The following is a 21,626-nucleotide window of genomic DNA, read 5'->3' as shown; positions in this document are numbered from 1 at the left end:
CTTGAAGGTTCAGGAGTTTGCCAGGCAGAGTGGAGGAGGGGAGAGCATGTGCAAAGCCACACAGGATAATGAGTGAGGGGCACAGGGACAGAGATGGGACTGGAGAGGGGAGGGTCTTTCAGACGTAGCAGCAACAACCACGGGAAGCCATTGGATGATTCCAGACGTGGAGGGTCACGCCTAGACTGGCATTCTAGAGAGAGTGTTCAGGCTGGTTGTTTGGGGGAACAGATTAGGGAATGGAAAAGTGGAGCTAGGAGGCTATCCCAGGGTTGGAGGGGAGGGTGGTGGTGGATAGGAGGGAGTGAGATTGACAGTGGGAACTGGGGAAGAAGGCAGTGACAACAAGGACCCCACGGAGAGGGAGGGTGGAAGGGAGGGTGGAGTTGCGTTTCATGCTTCTGTGGGTTAGTGTCTGATGGAGATAGGTGTTGGCTCTTAGAGCCCTTTTGGAGGCCCTGGGAGGAGGGGAGCAGTGGGCAGTGGGAGTGAGCTGAGGTGGGGATGTAGGGCTGGTCAGGAGGCTCAGCACTCGTCCACCAGGACTTCTGAGAAGGCCTGGTAGCGTTGGGCAGTGTGAGTCAGGAGGGGAAGGCAATCACAGCCCCATGTGCTCCCCGCCCTCCTCGTTCCTAAGTCTTGAATTAATAAACACCTGGCATTTTTCATTTTTGTGTTCCCTCACAGTGGGAAGCCTTCAGCCTGCCAGAGCTGCAGAATTTCTTGAGGATCTTGGACAAGGAAGAAGACGAGCAGCTACAGAACCTGAAGGAGCGCTACGCGGCCTACAGACACAAGCTGGAAGAAGCCCTCAGCCAGGCGTGGAAACCGGGGTAAAGTGTGGGGCGCTCTGCCCCTCAGGGACGGCACGGGACCTGCGTGTGCACCGGCGGCCAGGGTCTCTCTTGTCGGAGGGCGGTTTTCTTGCCCTATGATGCTAGGGCCTTTCCTCTTTACAAATCTCTAGATCTAGTTACCCCAAACTGGTCACGCAGCATCCTGCAGCTTGGGCGTCCTCTGTCAGGGATTCTGCAAGCTTGTTCTCTTAACGGCACCACGGTGTTACCTCTTGGCAAGCTGTGAACCTGTGGTCTCATCTGGAGCATTCTAGAGTGCTTTGAAGCATGGACTTTGAGGTTTTTTATTTTTCCTTATTTTCTTTTAGTTAAGTATATGATGATGTTAAGCTTAAGGTTGTGCAAATGATTTTTTTTAAAGCTTAACAAGGACTCTGAATACTTATGTTGAAACTACCTGTCTGTTACTGGGTTTTTTGTTTTGTTTTTAACGTCAGAGGAAACAATTCATGTGAATTGAAGGGCACAGGAAGCTAGGGACGCTGAGGAGTTGGTGAAGGATTTTGGAGGAGTCTGACAGAAAAGAGGAAGTATGGAAGAAGGTGGAGGGTGGAGGTGGGGAGTCCTGGCGGAAGGTGGTTTGGGTAAGTGGATGGTGGAGAAGGAGGTGAACTTGCTTGTTTAAGGGGTTAAAAGGTTTCAGTTTAGAGACATTAAGTCCATTGTCATATTGCTTGATTTCCTGGTGAGTAAAATGTGGGAACGGAAACCAAAGAAAGTAGGAGCTAGAGCCAGAGGAGGAACTGACGGCGGCGGACCAGGGAAGCCAGGAGGAGCCGCCATCTTGGTGAGCTAGCGCCCTCCCGGAGCGGAAGGTCTGACTGGTGCAACTTCTCTGCGCCGTCTGGGCCGTGAGCATCAGCTATGACGCCAGTGAAGTTACAGTTTCACCTGAGGTTGTTTTTCAAAGTGGAAAAGGAGTTTCGGGAGGAGGCAGTGTAGCCCCCAACCCCCTTCCCCCCCTCCCCCGCCCCCCACCACTGGGACTTGTCGAGTGATTTGCAGAGTGAGGAGCTCTCAGCACTCTTTTTTGACAATCATGCCCTCCTTTCCCTTTAGTCTTCCCCTCCCTTCTTCCTCCTTCCCTCCCCTCACTGCTCTCCCTTCTCCCTTTGTCTTATAAATTGAAGTAGACTTGATGTAGAACAGGGGTGTGGATTAAGGAGGCACAGGACGGACCATCAGATCCTCAGTCCCAAAGGGTGACTGTAAAGTGGGGGAGGGGGTGGGGGGCGGCGTCCACTCCCAGCGGACCACAGAGGAGGGGGGTTCTTACGTTTTTAACAAAAGTGCATGTTCCTGCAGACCAAAGAAGTGCATGTGCAATAGGAGCCTTCCTTAAAACAGGTCAGATAATCTCATTTTACGCAGTAGTTAGTCTGAAGCCAGCAGGAGAGGTGTGCTTCTGGAGGGGCCTTCCAGTCTATTTGTAGTCTAGATGGTGTTTATAAATTCCCAAGGAATTGTTAACACTTTGGTGACACCTAATGGATTCTTTTTGAAATTCCAAGGTGCTTCAGTTCTTTGCCTCCTAAGTGAACTGTGCCTTTTTTAAAAATTGCATTTCTGTTCCCTTCTTGGTGGCTCTTCTGACTTCTCAGAGAACACCCGTCTTGTTGGAGGCAGATATGTCGCTTCTGCTATGCCACACACATTTCTGAGACAATCATATCTTCCTAAGCTTTTTAAGGAAAGTTGGAAAGAAACCAAAAAAAGTAGAACTAGCTATAAAATATGTATGGCACATCTTGTTTAATTTTGCATGTAAGTTCCTTTTAGTGCCTCAGTGAGGTTTTAGTGACATTGTCAACCAATACTTTACCTTCATTGTTCAGGGAATGCCTTCATGATTTTTATACTGGTTTTACTATTCAGACTATGGCTTAGGTGTGAGTGTACTGTTATCAACCACCTGGTCTTTTCATTACCCATCCCAGTAAGCTCATTTTGTGAAGCCTTCGTTTCTCAGACTAAGACACTGTTCGGACCTTAAAGTGTAGTACCTGATGGGTATCTGTGAAATTTTTTTTTTTTTTTACTTGAAGTAGACTGTCTAAATTAGGCATCCTCGTCTGTATGATCCGGGACCTCGCTCATTGTCATGTGCACTACAAGTTTCAATTTGGAAAACTTACTGTGTTGAAGTCCTGTCGGTTCATAATTCTTGAAGACCAATGGTCTCTCCTGAACACTGGTGACTGCAGCATTTTTAATGTGTAAGAGGCCATGGGGGCCAAAGATTTAAAAAATTATTGTACAAATTCTTATGTTAAATTAAACTATCTAAGCTTTGCTGTAATACTGTTTTCTCTTCAGTATGTGATGGTACAGGAACGAGGTTAAATGAAGGGGTGGTATTGCAGGGGAGCATTTTAAATCACAGAAGTTAAAAAAAATTATAATATTTATAATTTTCATGAGTTTAAGTTTATTTTTATGGGGAAGAGTTTTTTTTTTTTTCTCCCTAAAATTGTTTCTGGAATGGCAAATTGTTTCCATTATTAAAAGTTGAAGTTGTTCGTTGATGTTTGTGTGTTTTTATTTATGGTAATATGCCAGATAAAAGAAGGTCATGGGAGTGGGAGGAACTGCTTTTGAAGATAATTGTGGACATGGGCTGAAACGTGACAGTTTTCAGTAGGTTTGTGTGGTTCACATTTGTTCTTCCAAATGGTGCTTTTCCTTTGCCTTACCATCTGCGGAAGATAACTGGAGGTGAGTGTCTGCCCACATTCCTAAAACAGTTGTTTTGTGAAATATACATATATTTAGAAGTGTATGAAGTGTATACATACAAGTGTATGAAGCACGTGAATAAAGAATTATTATAAAGTGGCTGCCCTGTGACCACTACCAAGATAAAACATTGTCCCTTCCTTAGCAAGTCTTCTCCTTCACCACCTATTCCTTTCCTGAGACCTCCCACTTAAAAAATGTATTTGTTGGCTGCACTGGGTCTTTGTTGCTGCGTGCAGGCTTTCTCTAGTTGTGGCGTGCAGGCTTCCCATTGTGGTGGCTCCTCTTGTTGCAGAGCGTGGACTTCAGTGGTTGTAGCGCATGGGCTCAGTAGTTGGGGCACACAGGCTTAGTTGTCCCTCAGCATGTGGAATCTTCCCAGACCAGGGATCAAACCCATGTCCCTTGGATTGGCAGGTGGATTCCTAACCACTGGACCACCAGGGAAGTCCCCTCCCACTCTTAAAATAGACCACTTTCAACGTTACATTATCTGTTTTTTTGAGTCACTGTGACTATCTCTCATGGGATTGGGTGCACAACTGCTTCTCTTCATAGGCTTCCAAGCCTGGTGGAGACAAGTGATTTTACTACTGCACTAACCCCTAGAGGAGGTGGGGAGGTAGGTGCAAAGCTGTACCAGTTGGTGAAGGGGAAAACATGTAAGTGCCATACCTGCTTTGCAAGTGAAAATATTATGATAGAAATCATGGCTCAATATAGGTCTTTTTCCCAAAAATATCCAGAAGAATCTAGTTTAGAAGTTTGGCCTGGGTTACTACCCAAGGTGCATTTGGGAATGTCTGGGAATTTTTATCCCTTTAAGGGAGTTAGCTTCTTGCCCAAGGAATTTGTCATCAGTTGATAATTAAATGAATATTCTTATGTTGCAAAGTTTGTTCTCAAGGATTTGTACACCATTTTGGGACTTTGTGAGTTCAGATCAGTTCAGTCGCTCAGTCGTGTCCGACTCTTTCTGACCCCATGATCATAGCATGCCAGGCCTCCCTGTCCATCACCAACTCCTGGAGTTCACTCAGACTCACGTCCATTGAGTCGGTGATGCCATCCAGCCATCTCATCCTCTGTTGTCCCCTTCTTCTCCTGCCCCCAATCCCTCCCAGCATCAGAGTCTTTTCCAATGAGTCAACTCTTTGCATGAGGTGGCCGAAGTATTGGAGTTTCAGTTTTAGCATCATTCCTTCCAAAGAACACCCAGGGCTGATCTCCTTTAGAATGGACTGGTTGGATCTCCTTGCAGTCCAAGGGACTCTCAAGAGTCTTCTCCAACACCACAGTTCAAAAGCATCAATTCTTCGGCACTCAGCCTTCTTCACAGTCCAACTCTCACATCCATACATGACCACTGGAAAAACCATAGCCTTGACTAGATGGACCTTTGTTGGCAAAGTAATGTCTCTGCTTTCAGGTGATCCTAATTAGGAGTTTTTCTGTTTTCGAATGTTTGAATGAAAGGAGGAGTCTATATACAGATCTTTTATATATGTGTGTGTGTATATATATATATATATATGAAATATATATTATATAATTTTTATTTATTCATTTTTGGCTGCACTGGGTCTTTGTTGCTGCACAGGCTTTTCTCTAGTTGTGTTGAGCAAGGGCTGCTCACCAGCTGTGGGCTCCGGGTTTCTCGTTGCAGAGGCTTCTCCTGCTGTGGAGCACAGGAGGCAGGGTGCACAGGCTTCAGTAGCTGCAGCTCCTGGGCTCTGGAGCACAGGCTGAATAGTTGTGGCACATGGACTTAGTTGCTTCGTGGGATGTGGGATCTTCCCAGATCAGGGGTCAAACCCGTGTCTTCTGCATTTTCACGTGGATTCTTTACCACTGAGCCATCAGGGAAGCCCCATATACAGATTTTCTTTGATTAACCGTGGGGTTATGTTCTGATAAACCCATCATAAATTGGAAATATATAGTAAGTCAAAAATGCATTCCATACACATCATCTCCCAAACATCATAGTTCTGCTTAGCATACCTTAAACCTGCCCGGGACACATGCATTAGCCTATAGTCAGGCAAAGTCATCTGACATAAAGTGTGTTAAGTGTTGAATATCTCATGTAATTTATTGAATACTCTCCTGAAAGTGGAAAACAGAATGGCTGTCTGGGTACGGAATGTTTTTTTTTCCCCAGAATGTTGTAAGTATATTGGTTGTCTACCTTCATAAACAAAAAAAAAATCACTAGCCTGGGAAAAGATCACAATTCAAAATCCCAAGTACATTTTCTAGTGAACACATACCACTTTCACACGGTCGTAAAGTCAAGAAACTGTTAATCAAACTATTGTTAAGTTGGGGACCTTCCGTGCTTAATAGCAAGTTCAGACACAGTGCTTACCGTGTTCTAGGCATTATTCTAACAAGTTTAATATGTATTAACTCAGTTTCCCCCCATGAGATAGGTATTGTCAACACTCTCATTTTACAGATGAGGAGACAGAAACCCATTGAGGTCCAGCAGCTTGCCCACGGCCACTCTGTGAGTGAATAAAAGATGTCCCTTCCTGTGCACCAGCTTTCCCTGTGAGGTCTACCCTGTTTTTCAGTAAAACTGCCTAATAAGGGCCCATCAGAATGCCTGTAGTGGGCAGTTCAACTGAAATCAGGCCTGTTGGTAGAGTTGGGATCTGTGGGAGATGGAAGGACAGGCTTGATGTCAGAGCACTCTTATCCTTTGATGTTGCGGTTCACTTAACATTCCATTTAAGTGGTTATACTAAGGTACAGAGAAGGAGGTGCCTACCTGTGTTTTCATTTACAGGTTCTCTTGCGTGCAAGAAGCTGACAGGGTAGGTAACCGAGCCTCATGTTCTCACTGCAATTAGATAATTCCCTGGACCCACTAGAAGAATAGCTTCAAGAAGTCACAGTTCCCAGGAACCACTAAATACTTGAGAAGGCTGGAGTTTTGCTTCCTCATCAAGGATGAGCCTTTCCAAAGAAACATGGGAAACTAAATATGCAAATTCTTGAAAGTATACGTTTGCCTGGTGTGAATCACTGCTTGCTTAATTAAGTGCTTAATTAGGAAAACAGATTTGTATAAGGATGGGGTGAGAAATGGGGCCAAGGGGTGGTGGTGGAAAGGGGTGGGCAGATTAAATAGCTGTCAGTTGAATGTATTAATTCTATCTGTAGGATTTTTTTGGTTTTTAAATTTTTCCTGGTTTTTGGATTTTTAGAGGTTGGTATTTGGGGGTTCATTTTGGGTTTGTTTTTTGGCAGATCTTTCCTTTTAATTCTATAAGGTGAGACTGACCAGGTAGATGACAGACCTTCTAATCTTCGTATTAGTTTCCAAAGTCACTTGTGACTCACTTGGTGGCAGTTGAACTCAGAAAGCTCCTCTTTCTGAGAAAGGTAATTGGCATTTTAAAATGTTTACACACAAACAGAAAGTATCAGGACCCTTTGTAAACTTAAAAGAAGTTGGGTTTTGGCTTTGTGTCTGGGAAGGGAGTTCCTTTATCCAGGAGAATTGGTTTTGATCTTTCTAAGCAACGAGGCTTACCATGAATGCTCCTCTGTCTTCAGCGGCCACAGGTCTGCATGTTGCCTGATGTGTGCACCCTCCCCTCGCTTTAGCCACCCTGTGTGGACACAGGAGATTAATTAAACCCTGTGCAGTTCCTTTTCTCTGAAGTTCTAGGGGACTCTGATCCAGAGGAAGTTCTGATTTTCAAATGAGAGAAAATTTGCTAAAGTTCTAGTCATTCTGGAGCAGCACAAAGTTCTAGTCATTCTGGAGCAGCACCCTGAGGTGTCTTACCACAAGTTAGAATCCTTGAATCATGGGCTGGGAGATGACAGCTTAAATTCACATCTTTTTCATGCATCTGTGACCGCCCGAGGAAAATGTTCCAAGTCCATGACTTTTAGGTAAAACTGAGCATGTTATTAAATGCCTGATCAATAAAAGATACTTGTCTGAGAATACACAGCAGCCTTAGAAGTCAGAAACTTGGCTGTCAGCCTTCAGAAAGCCCAGGCCTCATTGCCTTAGTCCCAGATGGACTTTCTGCAGGAGCTTGTGTTCCTGTCCCGTGTGTCATGCCTGTGTCACCTTCGTGCCACCCTCTGCTCCCAGCTTGTTTTTAAAATTTTTGTTCTATTCCAAGCAGTGGCACTATAGTTCTTGGGGGAAAAGTGTTATGAAGCTAGTAGTTGGGAAAGGGTAGTGTTTAAGATCTGTTAGATGAGATTTCAAGACAAAAATGAGGTGATTACTCGTTTCTTTATAGACTACCTATAGGTGCTGATTTTTAAAAAGCAGATTTTTCTCTACCCTATCCCAAAGCTAATACTAAGCCCTGAGAATCTCCTACTTTAACAAGCACCCCATGTTTTTTTCAAATACTAAGTGTAAATCTTAGAGCTCTGCAGAGTATTTCATAGATTGAAGGGATATATCCAGGTGCACAGTTCTCTTTAAACAAATTACTTCCACACTGAGAGCAACGGCCAGCCTGCAAAGAGACTCCCTGTCTTGCCTCACTTATCCCTGGAAAGGATAATTCTTTGCATAGTGTTACCCTGTGCCCCAACCATGCATGGCTAATTGGATTTTAGTTAGGCCTTGGATACAAGACTGTTGATCAGTTAGACTTTCTTAAAATCCTAAATAAAGAAACAGAGGAATTGTAGTTAGTCTGTGATGGGTACTCATAAGCCAGGGGACTGAACCCACCATTGAGCCTGTGTCAGAAGCAGAGAGAGACTGCAGAGAAAGCAGGAGAATGGAGCAGCAAGAAGCCAAGAGGAGAGTCTGTGGCCTCTGGAAGGTGAAGAGTAAATTCAGAATCTACTTGATATTTGTTAGCTGTTGAATTTCTCCTGGTACCCTCTTCCCTCAGAAAGGAATTATCTTTGTTTACATGAACTCTGTACTCGTGCCCATTTCTACAATGGGGTCAAGAGTAGAAACGGAGGGAAATTTATGGTACTAAATGCCTTTTAGAAGAGATGAAAGGGCTCAAACGAATGACCTCAGCCTCCTCTTAAGAAAAAGAAAAGCAGAAGAAAGGAAGTGATAAAGAGTGGTAATAGATGAAACAGAAAAAAAAAATCAGAAAAACCAAAAGTATGTTCTTAAGAGATCAGTAGAGTTGATAATTCTCTAACCATACTGACCAGGCAAGAGAGAGAGGACGCAAATTACTGGTACCAGGAGCGGTGACATCACTACAGATATGTTCATATTTTAGGTCCTTGCATTGCAATAAGTCTCCTTAAAAATTAGCGTTATTTTTTGGAAAAACAAAACCAAGGTGAGTTCTACACATTCCTAATTTTGCCTAGTTTTGAAAACTTTGCCAAGTGACAAATGCTGATGTTACTTGTACTGTCAACTGTTTGGGTCCCACAGTTATTCACAGTATTGTGACTTTAATGCATATGATCAAACTATTCTAACTATTTAAGGTTACTTTCATATTATTAGAAATACAGTAGGATTTCTGCTTATTAAAATGTGAATTTTGATAGTTTCCTTCCTCTCTTCCATCCTCCCCTTCCTGTTCCCCTCCCTCCCTCCTTTTTCTTTCTCTTTCCACAAACAGCTTAGAACTAATTGCAATCATAGTTGAGGAATGAGTGTGTCTGTTTTACTGTTGGGTTCTGTGATACCTGTCTTCTTACAACGATCCTTTTTAAATTTTTTTAATAACTTTTCACTCCTATTAGTTCTTTCTGTCTTCACACAAAAAGAAACTTGAGTAGAACACTGAGTGTTTTAACGTCTTTTATTCAACAAGTACTTTTAAATTACCCGAGGATGTTAGGACTGTGTCGATTATGGTGAGAAAGAACATCATGGTCCTGTCTTCACCGAAACTGGTTTGCTTCAGTTTCCATGTGTAATGAAAACCGGCAAGTGTCACAAAGATGAGATACAGAGCGTTGTGAGAGTTTATTACTTAGGCTAATTTTAGAGAAGGCTTCCTAGAGGGAGTGATTTAGAGCTAAGATTTTTAAGGATGAGTCGGAGTTACCTGGCAGAATTTATGATTTACAGGAAACTTTTCTACGTAATAGCCACTGGTTTCTCAAACCTTTCTCTTGGTAGTGTGTTATATTGGCGTCACTCTTGCTGTCTTTCCTGTTATGAGAAAGGAACTTACAGAGTGCTAAATAATTCTCAGTGGGTTCTGAGTTCATCTTTGGCAGGGGCAGAGTTTAAATTTACAGTAGCAATTGCCCTGGATCAGCTGTTTCCTCCCCTCTAAAGCGGAGAGGGCATCATGTTTGCTTTCTCCATAAGGTCAAGGTACTCTACTCCCTGTAAAGCCTAATGTAGTGTAAGGTGGTCCTATTTTCCAAATTCTTCCTATAGTGGTGTATGGCTGCTTTACTTCTGGGCCAGGATGTTTACATAGCATGTTGACACTGACATTCATCTAAGAAGCATCACCTAGGATGTAATTTCCAAGAGGGACATTTTTTTCAAAGTGAAATTTTTTGTTTTTTTTCTTTTTTAACCTCATGCTTAGGGAAGGCAAAACACTCAAGATCCAGGGCAATTAACAGACCAAAAAATCTACATTCAGTGCTTTTCTATGTGCCTCCCATAAATATACGGCAGAATGCTGTCTGTCTGCTCTGACAAGTTAGACCCACAAGGCTCAGAGCTGCAGGACCGGGGCTGCCCATGCTGTCACGGTCCTGTAGGTGCTGAGCGATCCAGACCAGAGGGTCACGTGTGGGTGTCACCTGGGGGCCCTGGCCTTTGTTTCTCGTGCGGTGTTGTCATGTGTGTGAATTCTCACCCCAGATAGCAATCTCTCTGGGGACTGGGGCATGTCCTCAGCTCATTTCAGCTCTCTGAGCTGGGGGGCATAACGTCTGTGGGACTAAACATTTCATCGTGTCTGGAAACAGCCAGTTGGGCAGCTTGGAGAAGGAATGGGGCTGTTCGGCAAGGCTTCCTGCCTCTCCTTGTTAAGTCAGTGTTCACCCCCGGCTGAACCCTTCACCAGGGCCCTAAGTGGCAATATAGGGAGGAAGGGGGCAGGGTGACCGAGGCCCCGTTTTTGTGTTCCCCTGCTGTGCAGAAGACCAGACTCAGCATCCCAGGCTTCGTTCTCTGTGGAATCATCCATAAAAGTGCAGTCACTGGCTGAAGACTGCCTGATAGATGACTCAGTAAGTGGTCCCTCATTCCAGACCGCTGAAAGGATCCAAGTTCTTGTGTTGATGTCAAGTCTAATAAAGTTGCTACTCAGGCGATCTCGGAGGAGCTGGGAAACACAGGAGACCTGGGGAAGAAAAGGACATAGGGAAGCCACTTTCCTTCAGGACTTAAACAGAAGCGGCTGCACTTCTGAGCTACTTTCCTAGCATTAGGACGAGGCAAAGGAGTAGCATCTGATGGTCTTGATTTGGACAACAGGTGCCTCAGAAGCCACGCCAAGATCTTGGCCTGCAGCAGCTGCTGAAAGCAGCTCCGCCCCTGCGCTGGGCTCTCCCACGCACCAACTTGTGTGTGTAAGAGACCCTCTGGAGGGAAGACTTGGACTTGTGTCTGGGGCCTGCCGGCCTAGAGTCCATTAAAATGTTTTCCAGCATGTGCTGAGAACAATACTTTAGCAACCATATAAAGAAGCTTCTACTAGGTTTTGGCAGTTATAGCTGCAAACTGGTATTTACTTATACCTTTCAGTTACATAATGTGCAGAAGGTTTTCTTCTGCCTTTGGAGACAAGTTGAGCTTCTACCACTGGGCAGCTTTGCCCTGTCCCAGGCTCCTACCGTTTTATAGGTTTTGGCTAAAGGTTTGTCCCATTTTCTCTTGGTAAATTAGGTTTGGTCATTATGTTATACATTGCCATACATAGTTACAAAAATATTTTTTTTATGAGGACGTTTAACATGTACTCGTAGCAAATTTCAAATATGTAATACAGTATTGCTAACTGCAGTCACTATGCTGTACGTTACATCCCCATGGCTTGTTTTAGAACTAGAAGTTGGTGCCTTTGGACCCCCTTCACCTGTATGTCCTACTCCCCAACCCCCACCTCTGGCAACCACCGTATCTGTTCTCCATAGGGATAAGCTTGGTTTCCTTTCCTGTTGTAATTATTATTTTTTAAATTCCACGTATTAGTGAGATTGTAAAGTATCTGTCGTTCTTTGTCTTACTTAACATAATACCCTTAGGGTCTATGCATATTGCCACAACTGGCAAGATTTCATTCATTTTTATGGCAGAATAGTATTGTATATATATACATCTTCTTTATCCATGCATCCATTGATGGATACTTAGGTGGTTTCTGTATCTTAGCTATCGTAAATAATACTTAGGTTGTTTCTGTATCTTGGCTATCGTAAATAATACATAGGTTGTTTCTGTATCTTGGCTATTATAAATAATGCTGCAGTGAATATGGGATTTCAAATTAGTGTGTTTTTTTTTTTTTTTCCAGATAAATACCCACAAGTGGAATTGCTGGATCATATAGTAGTTCTGTTTTTAATTTTTTGAGGAACCTCTTACTGTTTTCCACAGTGGCTATTTCAGTTTACATTCTCACCAGCAGTGCACAGGGATTCTCTTAACATCCTTGTCTTCTTATTTTCGGCTGTGTTGTGCAGCTTGCAGGATCTTATTAAATAGTTCCCTGACCAGGGATTGAACCCTGGTCAGTTGTTTCTTGTCCTGCTCAAAGCTTTCAAGTTTTCATTGTTGAGTAAGATGTTAGCTGTGGACTTCTCATCTATGGCTTTTATGTTGAGGTGCATTTCCTCTATAACCATTTATCATAAACGAACATTGAATTTTGTCAAATGCTCTTTCTGTATCTGTGAAGTGATTATCATCTTTCATCTTGTTAACGTGGTATATAACATTGATCTGTGGATATGGAACCATTCTTAAATCCTTGTACTAAATTCCACTTGATCCTGGTGTGTGAACCTTTTAGAGTGTTGTTGAATTCAGTCTGCTGATACTTTGTTGAGGACTTTTGCCTCTGTATTTGTCAGGAATATTGACCTGTTGTTTGGTTTTGGTATGAGAGTAATGCTGGCCTTGTAAAATGAGTTTGGAAGTGTTCCTTCTTTTTCTATTTCTGGAAGAGTTTGAGAAGGATTGGTGTTAATTCCACTTTGAACGCTTGGTAGAATCCACCAGTGAAGCTACCTGGTCCTTACTAGTGATTAGACTATTCACATTTCCTGTTTTTTTCATAATTCAGTCCTGGAAGGTTCTATGTTTCTGGGAATTTATTGTTACTGGCATCTGATTAATTGTGGTACTCTCTTAGGCTCCTTTGTATATCTGAGGTGCAGCTGTAATATCTTCCCTTTCATTTCTGATGTTACTTATTTGAGATCTTGTTATTCTTGGTGAGTCTATTTAAAGGTTTGTCAGAGGAGCTCTGTTTTGAAAAGTCAGGCTGTGGAGCAGGACAAGAAACCATTTCAATGGTAGTGTCAATTCTCCTTCTTAGTCAGAAACTATTTTCCCCATAAATACAGATATCAGGGACAAGTTTTCTTTTCAATCTACATGACGTCCTGGAGGTCAGAAAAAGAATATTTCTCTTTCATAACCTAGCTCACTTCCAGAGTAGGCACTCAGATCTACGAGGGTGGAATCCTTCTTAGATCACAGCGACAGCAGAATTTAATAGAAGGACGTCTTCAAAGCCAGATCTTTGAAATCTTGACTCTAATTAGCTTTATGAGCTTGGGTAAACTGAGTTAAAGAACCTAGTCTACAGAACCCTTTTTGTCACAATAAATGCTAGTTACAACCATTCTTTGTATTCCTCTGCTCTTTGAGGACCTATCAGCAGGTCAGAGCTGCAGGTCACGAGGATCTAGATCTCAGGTCTCACCAGCTTAAAGTGTCATGAAAGCGTCCTCTCAAAGACTGAGATTTAGAACTGTCATCTGCTCTGTGGTCCTCCTGAAGCCAGCTCCCACGTTCCACATATAAATCTTGTCTTACGGAGGAATCCCTAGGCCATCAGTAAAGTTCTCTGCATCGAGCTTTCAGCTGGGGGCCTTAGGTTCTCTGCTCTTGCCACAACAGACTTCCAGGCACACATATGACTAGTCCATTAAACCCACTGTGGGTAGAGAAAGAAGATGAAACAAATACTAAGTGTGTATGGTATTTGGTTCTACAGGGCAAGGTAGTCTCAGTGGGAACAGACAGGGTGCAAGTTAGAAAAATGGATGGAGTCATCTGTACTTACCCTCACTTTGAGTCTGTGCAAATAAAGTCTCCTCTCCCTTGCTGACTTGATACTGTGATAAATCCAAGTATTTGTTTTTCTGATGGTAGTCTGGAAACTTAATGGGTGTCTTCTCACCTCTTGTTTTTCTGGTCTTCAGAACTTCTAAGAGGCAACCTACTACATCTGAGATTGGCAAATTATGGCTTTTTCCCTTTTTGATGATGGAACATAGCCATGCATATTCAGTTGTGGGTTGTCTATGGCTACTTTTGTACTGAAACAGCAGAATTAAGTATCTGCAATACAGACATGGCCTGCAAACCTAAAATACTATCCCTTTAAGAAAAAAAGCATGCCAACCCCAGTAGGACTTCATTTCTCATTTAGGGCAATGGATCACGTGACTAGATATCAAGGCAAAGCACCTTTGGAAGTGGCCAGTTTAAAGCTGGCCAAGGTTAAGTTTTTTTTTTCCCCCCTCCAAACTGTAAATGCATAAAGAATCATCAGGAAGATTTTCTGCATGCTACTCATCAGGGACACATACATGAGCTTTCCAGGTAGGAACTATAGTACCCAATGGAAACAGCCCGTCTCCAGTACTAGGTGAGCCGTTAAAACATTAAACAGTATATAATAACAAAGAGAGTCAAAATTACTACTTGTGGACTAAAACAAAAGACACATTTCCACTACAACAGAAATAAATTTTAATTCATTGAAAAGTGCAGCAGTGAACAGGGTCCTTCGAAGGGCACTTTCTAAGTCAAATGACTGAGATGACACAGAGCCAGGGCAGAAGGACTTCCAGGAACAGATGAGGCAAACACAGGAATTCACAAAGTCAGTGGGACCTAAGTGGTGGTGAAGCGAGAGACCTAAATATTCCCACCTAGTTCCACTGGTGGATCAGTTTAAATACCCCTTTGCTGTCTCTTAATAAGGATCCTGGGACAATTTATCTTCTTCTGTTAAAATACTAGTCCTTAGACCCTTAGAAGTAAATTTAAGAACAGTTGCCAGACTACCCTAATGTTGTTAATTAAAACATTTAGAAACAGCACCGCTGGTCGAATTCAAAGATGCTCAAAAGGCATTCCCTACTTTTTAGTTGCAGGGAATGTTATTGTATTTGAAGGAGAGCTTTGTAGTAGGAAGTCTAATAAGGCAAAATCTTTATTCATCCCCAAGATCTCTGTTCATTCCTGATAGTTACAGTTCTCTATTCTGAAGGGCACCCGGTCTTCTTAAAAGGGAAAATAAACCTCCAGTCAGTACAATTGAGAGAAAAAAGGCAATCCTCCTGCAGTGAGGCCCTTATGCATATTCTGAGGAATTTCAGTGCATTTTATGGTCTGTTAGTCTATAAACCAAGGCTTCTTTATGAAAGATGATTTTAGCATAGACCCAGAGAATGAAGCCAGTCCAAGAGAAAAAAATTAGAGACCATTTAAAAATGAGAGGTACAAAGAGGGCTTCAGTCCATCCCCCTACCAACCCAACCCAAAATCTGCATGTAAGAGCAGGTAGTTGATCTGAGTTACTCTCATGACCTCATCTGCTTTTAGGAAGCAGCATCATAAAACTGAATAATGTCACATCACAGTACAAGACCTGGTAAGAGTTGGTTTCTTTTTATTTGGGAATAACTGGTCAACTTTCATTAATGTGGAAACTGACTGATTAATGTTAAGAATCATAGAATAAAGCTGATACCCATACTCAACACTGTAGTTTGCTTTTAGTTACAAAACTGTTAGAATTTCTTTTCCTAAAACAGTTCAAACAGAAGTATTCATTTCTCTTGCCAATTTCACCTCTAAATACCACAATTACTGGGATTGTGTGAGGTAAAGGAATAAACCTAATGGCTATTAACCCAACATGGCAATCTGGGATTGTGATAGAAAGTCACTTATTATGGCCATGTGTTACAAAGTGCTTAAAGCTCAACCTAGGACCTTACATAAGGCTAAAATCAGACTGCCTGAGTGGGACAGGTTATAAACCATAGATCCTCTTCTTACCTGCTGCCCCACCATCAACTAGCCTTCTTGTGAAGACAACATAAGAATGGGGATTAGTCTTTGAGCCAAGAGACAGAAATACAGGTGTTCTAAACAGTGAGGAAGCATCAAAAAAAATCTAATTTTGACAGAGAAACAGTAAACAAGGCCCAAACTGCACCAGACTCCAAAAACTCAGGAAGAAGTTAGCTGAGAGGGAAGAAGCTAAGTAGTTGGTACTTCACATCAACTCTAAAATTCTTACATCTTATAACAATGAACAGAATGTCAGCAAAATGCAGAGGGAGTGTCACAACTTCACTTGTGGGCCTGGAACCCAGGCTCCCTGCTGGGCAGGCACTTAGTACACCTAATTTATGGCCTTTCATCAACCGGAGAGCCCTACCTACAGAAGGCCCTCCGAAAACACAACCTTCACCAACCCTTGGAAGTCCTTCTCTGCTGAAATACTTAACCCACTTTTTCAGATCTTAGAGGGGAGACATTCCCTCAATAGCCCTGGTGTTAACGGGCTCCCTATGTGAGCAGTCACTGGCAAGTAGATGTCTATCACCTTCAGGAACTACTTAGAATTAGCCTGTACCAAAAGCTTGCTACTGTTCTATTTCAATGAAGCACAAGCCCAGAATTCCCAAAAATGAATAGAGCTTGGTTGATAAGTTTTGAATTTGTGACCTTACCATGTTGTGATGAATATTATAAAAAGTGTATTTTTACTAATCTAAAACCAATAGTTTTTGTTTTTAATCAGGTGGTTCAGCTCTGATGGTGGTTCTTCAAGCCATGTGATATTGGTATTTTTGATAGTGAAGTGCTCAATCTGGAATGCTATGCAGGTCCTCTGATTTTAGGTCAAGCTGGATACCAAAAACATTTCCCACCCCCGGCAAAGCAGTGCCATTTATCTGAATGGATTTATAAGTCCAGATCACATGGGGACTAATTAAAAACTGTGGCCCCAGGACAAAAAGGGTTTGGTGAGAACAAAGATCTCAGGAGTATTGTCATCAGCTAAATAAAGGGACCAGGGACAGCCACTCCTGACACACAGGCAAGAGTTCACAGTTTAACACATTGCACAAGGAAGTCAGCTGATTGGGTTGCTTTTTCAAACAGGACTTAAAGCCAGTCCAGAAACCCTTCCAGGCGTGGTCTTGAAGACTAGCTACAGACACCTACTCCAATCACTTCATCAGAAAGAGGTGAGCAGAGATCCAACCGCACAGGTGCTACAGAAGGTGTTTTGAAAATCTTCGTGTCCTGACGCTGCCATGATTGCTGAACATAAGCCGAGGGTCAAATCTATACCTGGGGACAGAAAAAGCGTAAGACAATGGCGGCATTAACTGTTGTGAGCCATTGAGTACTTCATTCAGAATATTAACTGGAAAGACTGGCAGGAAGGGATACAAAAAAGCAACTAAATCACCAGAAGAGGATCTAGTGGGAAAGTAGTACAGAGCAGGAGTACTTAGTAATTAAGAGCAATTCCATCATAAGTCAGTGAGCACAAAATAATATAGTAAAAGTGCAGAAAAGAAAAACAGAGGTAAGGCAAATCTTGAAAGGTGTTAGGAGGAAAGGTTAAAGCTTTTCGGGGGAGGGAGGGATCCCTAAACTATAAAGCAGCCTGGTGCAAGAGTGTAGCCCTTGCTGAAAGCCCCTGCCGCATTTTCACAGCCCCGTCTTCTTTTACATTTTGACACACAGACCGTGGTGTGTAAGAGGTAAGGTATGCACTTCAGACAGGAGCTTGAGTCTGGCTTATTATGAACATAGGTAAGTCACTGACATCTCTGGCCACCAATAAAACAGGAAGGCAACTTATGTGAAGTATCTAGCACATAAAATCAATTCTGCCTGCTGATGCAGAAGATGTGGATTTGATCCCTGGGTCAGGAAGATCTCCTGGAGAAGGAAGTGGCAACCCACTCTAGTCTTCTTGCCTGCGAAATCCCATGGACAGAGGAGCCTGGCAGCCTGTAGTCCATGGGGTCACAGAAAAGTTGGACACAACTTAGCAACTAAATAACAAAGGAATTTAAAAGCCACGTGGACTTTAGCTTAAGCCAACATCAGCAAAGCCAGCATTGAGAATCTTAGCCCTAACCCTCCAGAATGTAAACAAGACACTTAGTAATGGTTAAAAAAAACAAAGCAATTTCATGGAAGAAGGCATAAGAGAGTAAGGTGTTGTTGAGACCATCTGGATTATATAAGTGGCTGAACCCCATTAAAGCTTCTATATAAACCTTAAGGTTCTGCCAGGCAGGTGTGGAGATCTACTCATCTTGTGAACGCCCAAGACAGGCCTCTCATACAAGCTGAGGCTTGTTCAAGCAAGATAATGTGTCCAAGGATCAACAGCTGTTTTGAGGATGGAGACAAGATGGCTGGGTAGAAGGATATGAACTTACATCTTCTCATGAAGACAAAACCGCAACTACCTGCTAAACAAACATTGGCAACCCCCCTCCCCCCACCATCCCCAAACTTACCAAAAAGATATCCTACATCCAGAGACAAAGAAGCCACCACAAGGCAGTGTGGATGGGAGGTGGGGTGAGAGAGACAAGATCATGTATCTATATGGGCAAGTCCCTCTGCTGTTCGCCTAAACTCTCACGACATTGTCAATTAGCTACCCCCCAATACAAAAAAAGAGAAAAAGCCACAACAAGACAGCAGGAGGGGTGCAACTGTGACAAAATCAAACCCCACACCCATGGGTGGGTGACCCACAAACTGGTAAAATATTTTATCACAGAGGTTCTCCCACCAGGGTGAAAGTTATGAGCACTACATCAGGCTCCCCAGCCAGGTGGTCTTGCATTGGGAGGAGGAGCTCCGAAAGCATTTGGCTTTGAAGGCCAGTGAGTTTAGACTTGGGGAGGAAGAGAAACTCCACCCTTGGAGGGTGCAGACAGTATGCACCAGGACCCAGTGGAAAAGCACTGTTTTCATAACGTCTGAGCCAGACCTATCTGCTGGTGTTGGAGGGTCTCCTGGGGACGCAGGTGGGCAGCTGTGGCTCCCTGTGGGGACAGTGGCACTGGTGGTGGTAGTTCTGAGCAGTACTAGTTGACACGAGCCCTCCTGGAGGCTACCTTCTTACAAGGCCTGGCCTCACCCAACAGCCTACAGGCTCCAGGGCTGGGATGCCTCAAGCCAACCAACCAAGAGGGTGGGAATACAACCCCTCCCATCAGCAGACAGGCTACCTAATGTCATCCTGAGCCCACAGCACCTTGCTAAACATAACCCATGACATGGCCCTGCCCACCAGAGGGACAAGAGCTGGTGGAGTTGGACAGTGGGCCCAACTCCACACCAATGGGCCCACACCAGTCTTCTCACCCCCTAGGAAGCCTGCAAAAGCCTCTTAGACTGGCCTCATTCACCAAGGGGCAGATAGCAGAAGTAAGAAGAACCACAATCCTGCAGCCTGTGGAACAGAAACTGCAACTAACTTTTCTAACAGAAAAGGTAGACCAGATGCAACAGCAGAGGAATATGTCTTATACAAGGGAACTTGATACATTCCCAGAAGAACCACCGACTGAAATAGAGACAAGCAATACAGATTCAGAGTACTGACAGTAAAGATTATCCAAGATCTTGGGAAAAAATGGAGATACAGATACAAGAAATGCTTAATAAAGAGACGATCTGAAGAAGAAACAAACAGATGAACAAAACCTGAATGAAAAATACACTAGAAGAAATCAGTGACAGAATAAATGAGGCCAAAGAATGGTTAAGTGAGCTAGAAGACAGAATGATGGAAAGCACTGCCTTGGAAAATAAAGAAAAAAGAATAAAAAGAAATGAGGACAGTCTAAGAGACCTCTGGGACAACACTGAATGCACCAACATTATAGGGGTCCCAGAAGGAGGAGAGAGAAAGGGCCAGAGAAAATATCTGGCAAGATAATAGCTGAAAAATTCCCCCATATGGGAAACAGTCACTCAAGTCCAGGAAACACATAGTCCCGGGCAGGACAAACGTAAGGAAGAACACACTGAGACACACATTAATCAAATTGGCAAAAATTAAAGAGAAAATATTTTTAAAAAACAAGGGAAAAACAACACATACAACAGAATCCTCATAAGGTTGTCTGTTGATTTCTCAGCAGGCCAGGAGGGAGTGGCATGATATATTAAAAGTGATGAAAAAGAAGAACCTAAAACCAAGAATACTCAGAAAGGCTCTCATTCAGATCTGATGGTGAGATCTAAAGCTTTTAAGTTAGTCACCAAATCATAGGAGGAGAGAAAAAAGGGGAAAAAAAAGACCAGTAAGAACATACCTATGTATCAGTAATTAGCTTAAACATAAGTTATTAAACGCTCCAACCTAAGGAAGTACAAAACAACCCGTATATACGCTGACTACAAGAGAGCCACTTCACGTCTAGTCACTACAGGCACTCTATGTCTAGTAACAGACAGACTGAAAGCGAGGGGCTGGACGTATTCCATACAAATGGAAATCAAAGGAAAGCTAGAGTAGCAATACTCATGTAAGACAAAACTGACTTAAAAAAAAAAAAAGGACTCTTATATGAGACAAAGAAGGATCTCAGTTCCCTGACCAAGGATTGAAGCCACACCCTCAGTGGTGAAACTGGAGTCCTAACCACTGGACAGCCAGGGAATTCCCATTACCTAGCTTTAGTTTACTGGCATCCATGTCTCTGGCTCTACATACAGGGTTTGAAAGCAAAAGTGTTACATTTCTTTAACAAATAGTCTACAATCCCCTTTCTTTAGTCACATACATTCCTTACGAACTTGGATTGAAGATACCACTTCACATGTTAGTTGGCTAAATAATTAAGTTACTAATTTTCATCAGCCTAGGATATCATTCTTTCTTCTTTCCTACAATCAGAGTATACAAACTGAAATAATTCTTTGCCAAAGAGAGTTTGATTTTTAATTTTATAATCAAGCCCAAAATGACAGGCGGCTTCCCACATGCAGCTCAAATGCATAGGGTGTCGTGAACCATGTTACTGGTACAAAGTTACTATTTAAGAGGCATGAGAGTAGGAAGAACAGAAGTAACTTAGTGAGTGAGTTAAATGTCTTTCCAACCTTCATATACTGCAGTGGGCTTATTTATTTTGACATCTGAGAGTTCATACTTACATTTTGTGTATTTATTATATTAAATTTACTGGCAAGTATTCAAGTTTCTATAACTGGGGCTTCTGAGAAATGAAAGGCAGGCAAGGCTCTGAGAAGCGCTAGGACCAGGGTGGCCCTTGGTCAGCTTACATTAAAGCAGCCCCAGGTGTTACCAGAGCAATCAAGTGGTAACATGACAAGAACCACAGGCAGGAAGGGGAGCGAGAGCCCTGTGTGGTGGGGACCAGGGCTGTGCCTCCAGCTAGAGCACACACTGCCTGTGGAGAGCAAGACTTTCAAGCAGCTCATTTTCTCAGCACAACTGGCTGCTGCACTAAGACCCAGCATTCCCCGTATAAAGCAGAGCAGTGAGAAACAGCTCAGCTCAGAGCAGGAAGGACCCACTGGGCTCCCTCTGCCTCCAGGAACGGCAGGACTGCTGAAGACAACTGGGCAAAGTCATTGAGGACGATGGGAAACTTACCCGGGGTCAAAGACCCCTGGAGTGCGGCAGGTTGGTCCAGAGCAGGACTGTAACATCATCAGCCGATAGTTCATCTTTCCCAGCAGCTCTGGATCTATGCTTTTAGCAATGTTATTGAGTTGGTGTGGGTCTGCAGTCAGGTTATAGACTTCTACAAACACCTACA

The 21,626-nt window shown here is 43.1% G+C and overlaps 2 protein-coding genes across 2 annotated transcripts in view; one reads left to right on the top strand and one right to left on the bottom strand.

Annotated features, from left to right (window-relative positions):
- The window catches only part of RASSF3 (Ras association domain family member 3), a 74,372-nt gene extending 72,808 nt beyond the window's left edge, over window positions 1-1,564 (top strand). Inside the window, exon 5 of the mRNA NM_001192886.2 lies at window positions 688-1,564. Within this exon, the coding sequence (NP_001179815.1) occupies window positions 688-837 (150 nt within the window). The 3' untranslated portion in view covers window positions 838-1,564. The remainder of the gene's footprint in view (window positions 1-687) is intronic.
- A 12,935-nt stretch (window positions 1,565-14,499) lies between these two features.
- The window catches only part of GNS (glucosamine (N-acetyl)-6-sulfatase), a 49,702-nt gene continuing 42,575 nt past the window's right edge, over window positions 14,500-21,626 (bottom strand). The window contains 2 exon segments of the mRNA NM_001075562.2: window positions 14,500-17,148; window positions 21,461-21,621. Coding sequence (NP_001069030.1) covers window positions 17,070-17,148; window positions 21,461-21,621 — 240 coding nt within the window. The 3' untranslated portion in view covers window positions 14,500-17,069.

This window comes from Bos taurus, chromosome 5, assembly GCF_002263795.3.
Source record: "Bos taurus isolate L1 Dominette 01449 registration number 42190680 breed Hereford chromosome 5, ARS-UCD2.0, whole genome shotgun sequence".
NCBI lineage: Eukaryota > Metazoa > Chordata > Mammalia > Artiodactyla > Bovidae > Bos > Bos taurus.
The sequence above is the reverse complement of the archived record's forward strand: the minus strand, read 5'-3'. Positions and strand labels throughout refer to the sequence as shown.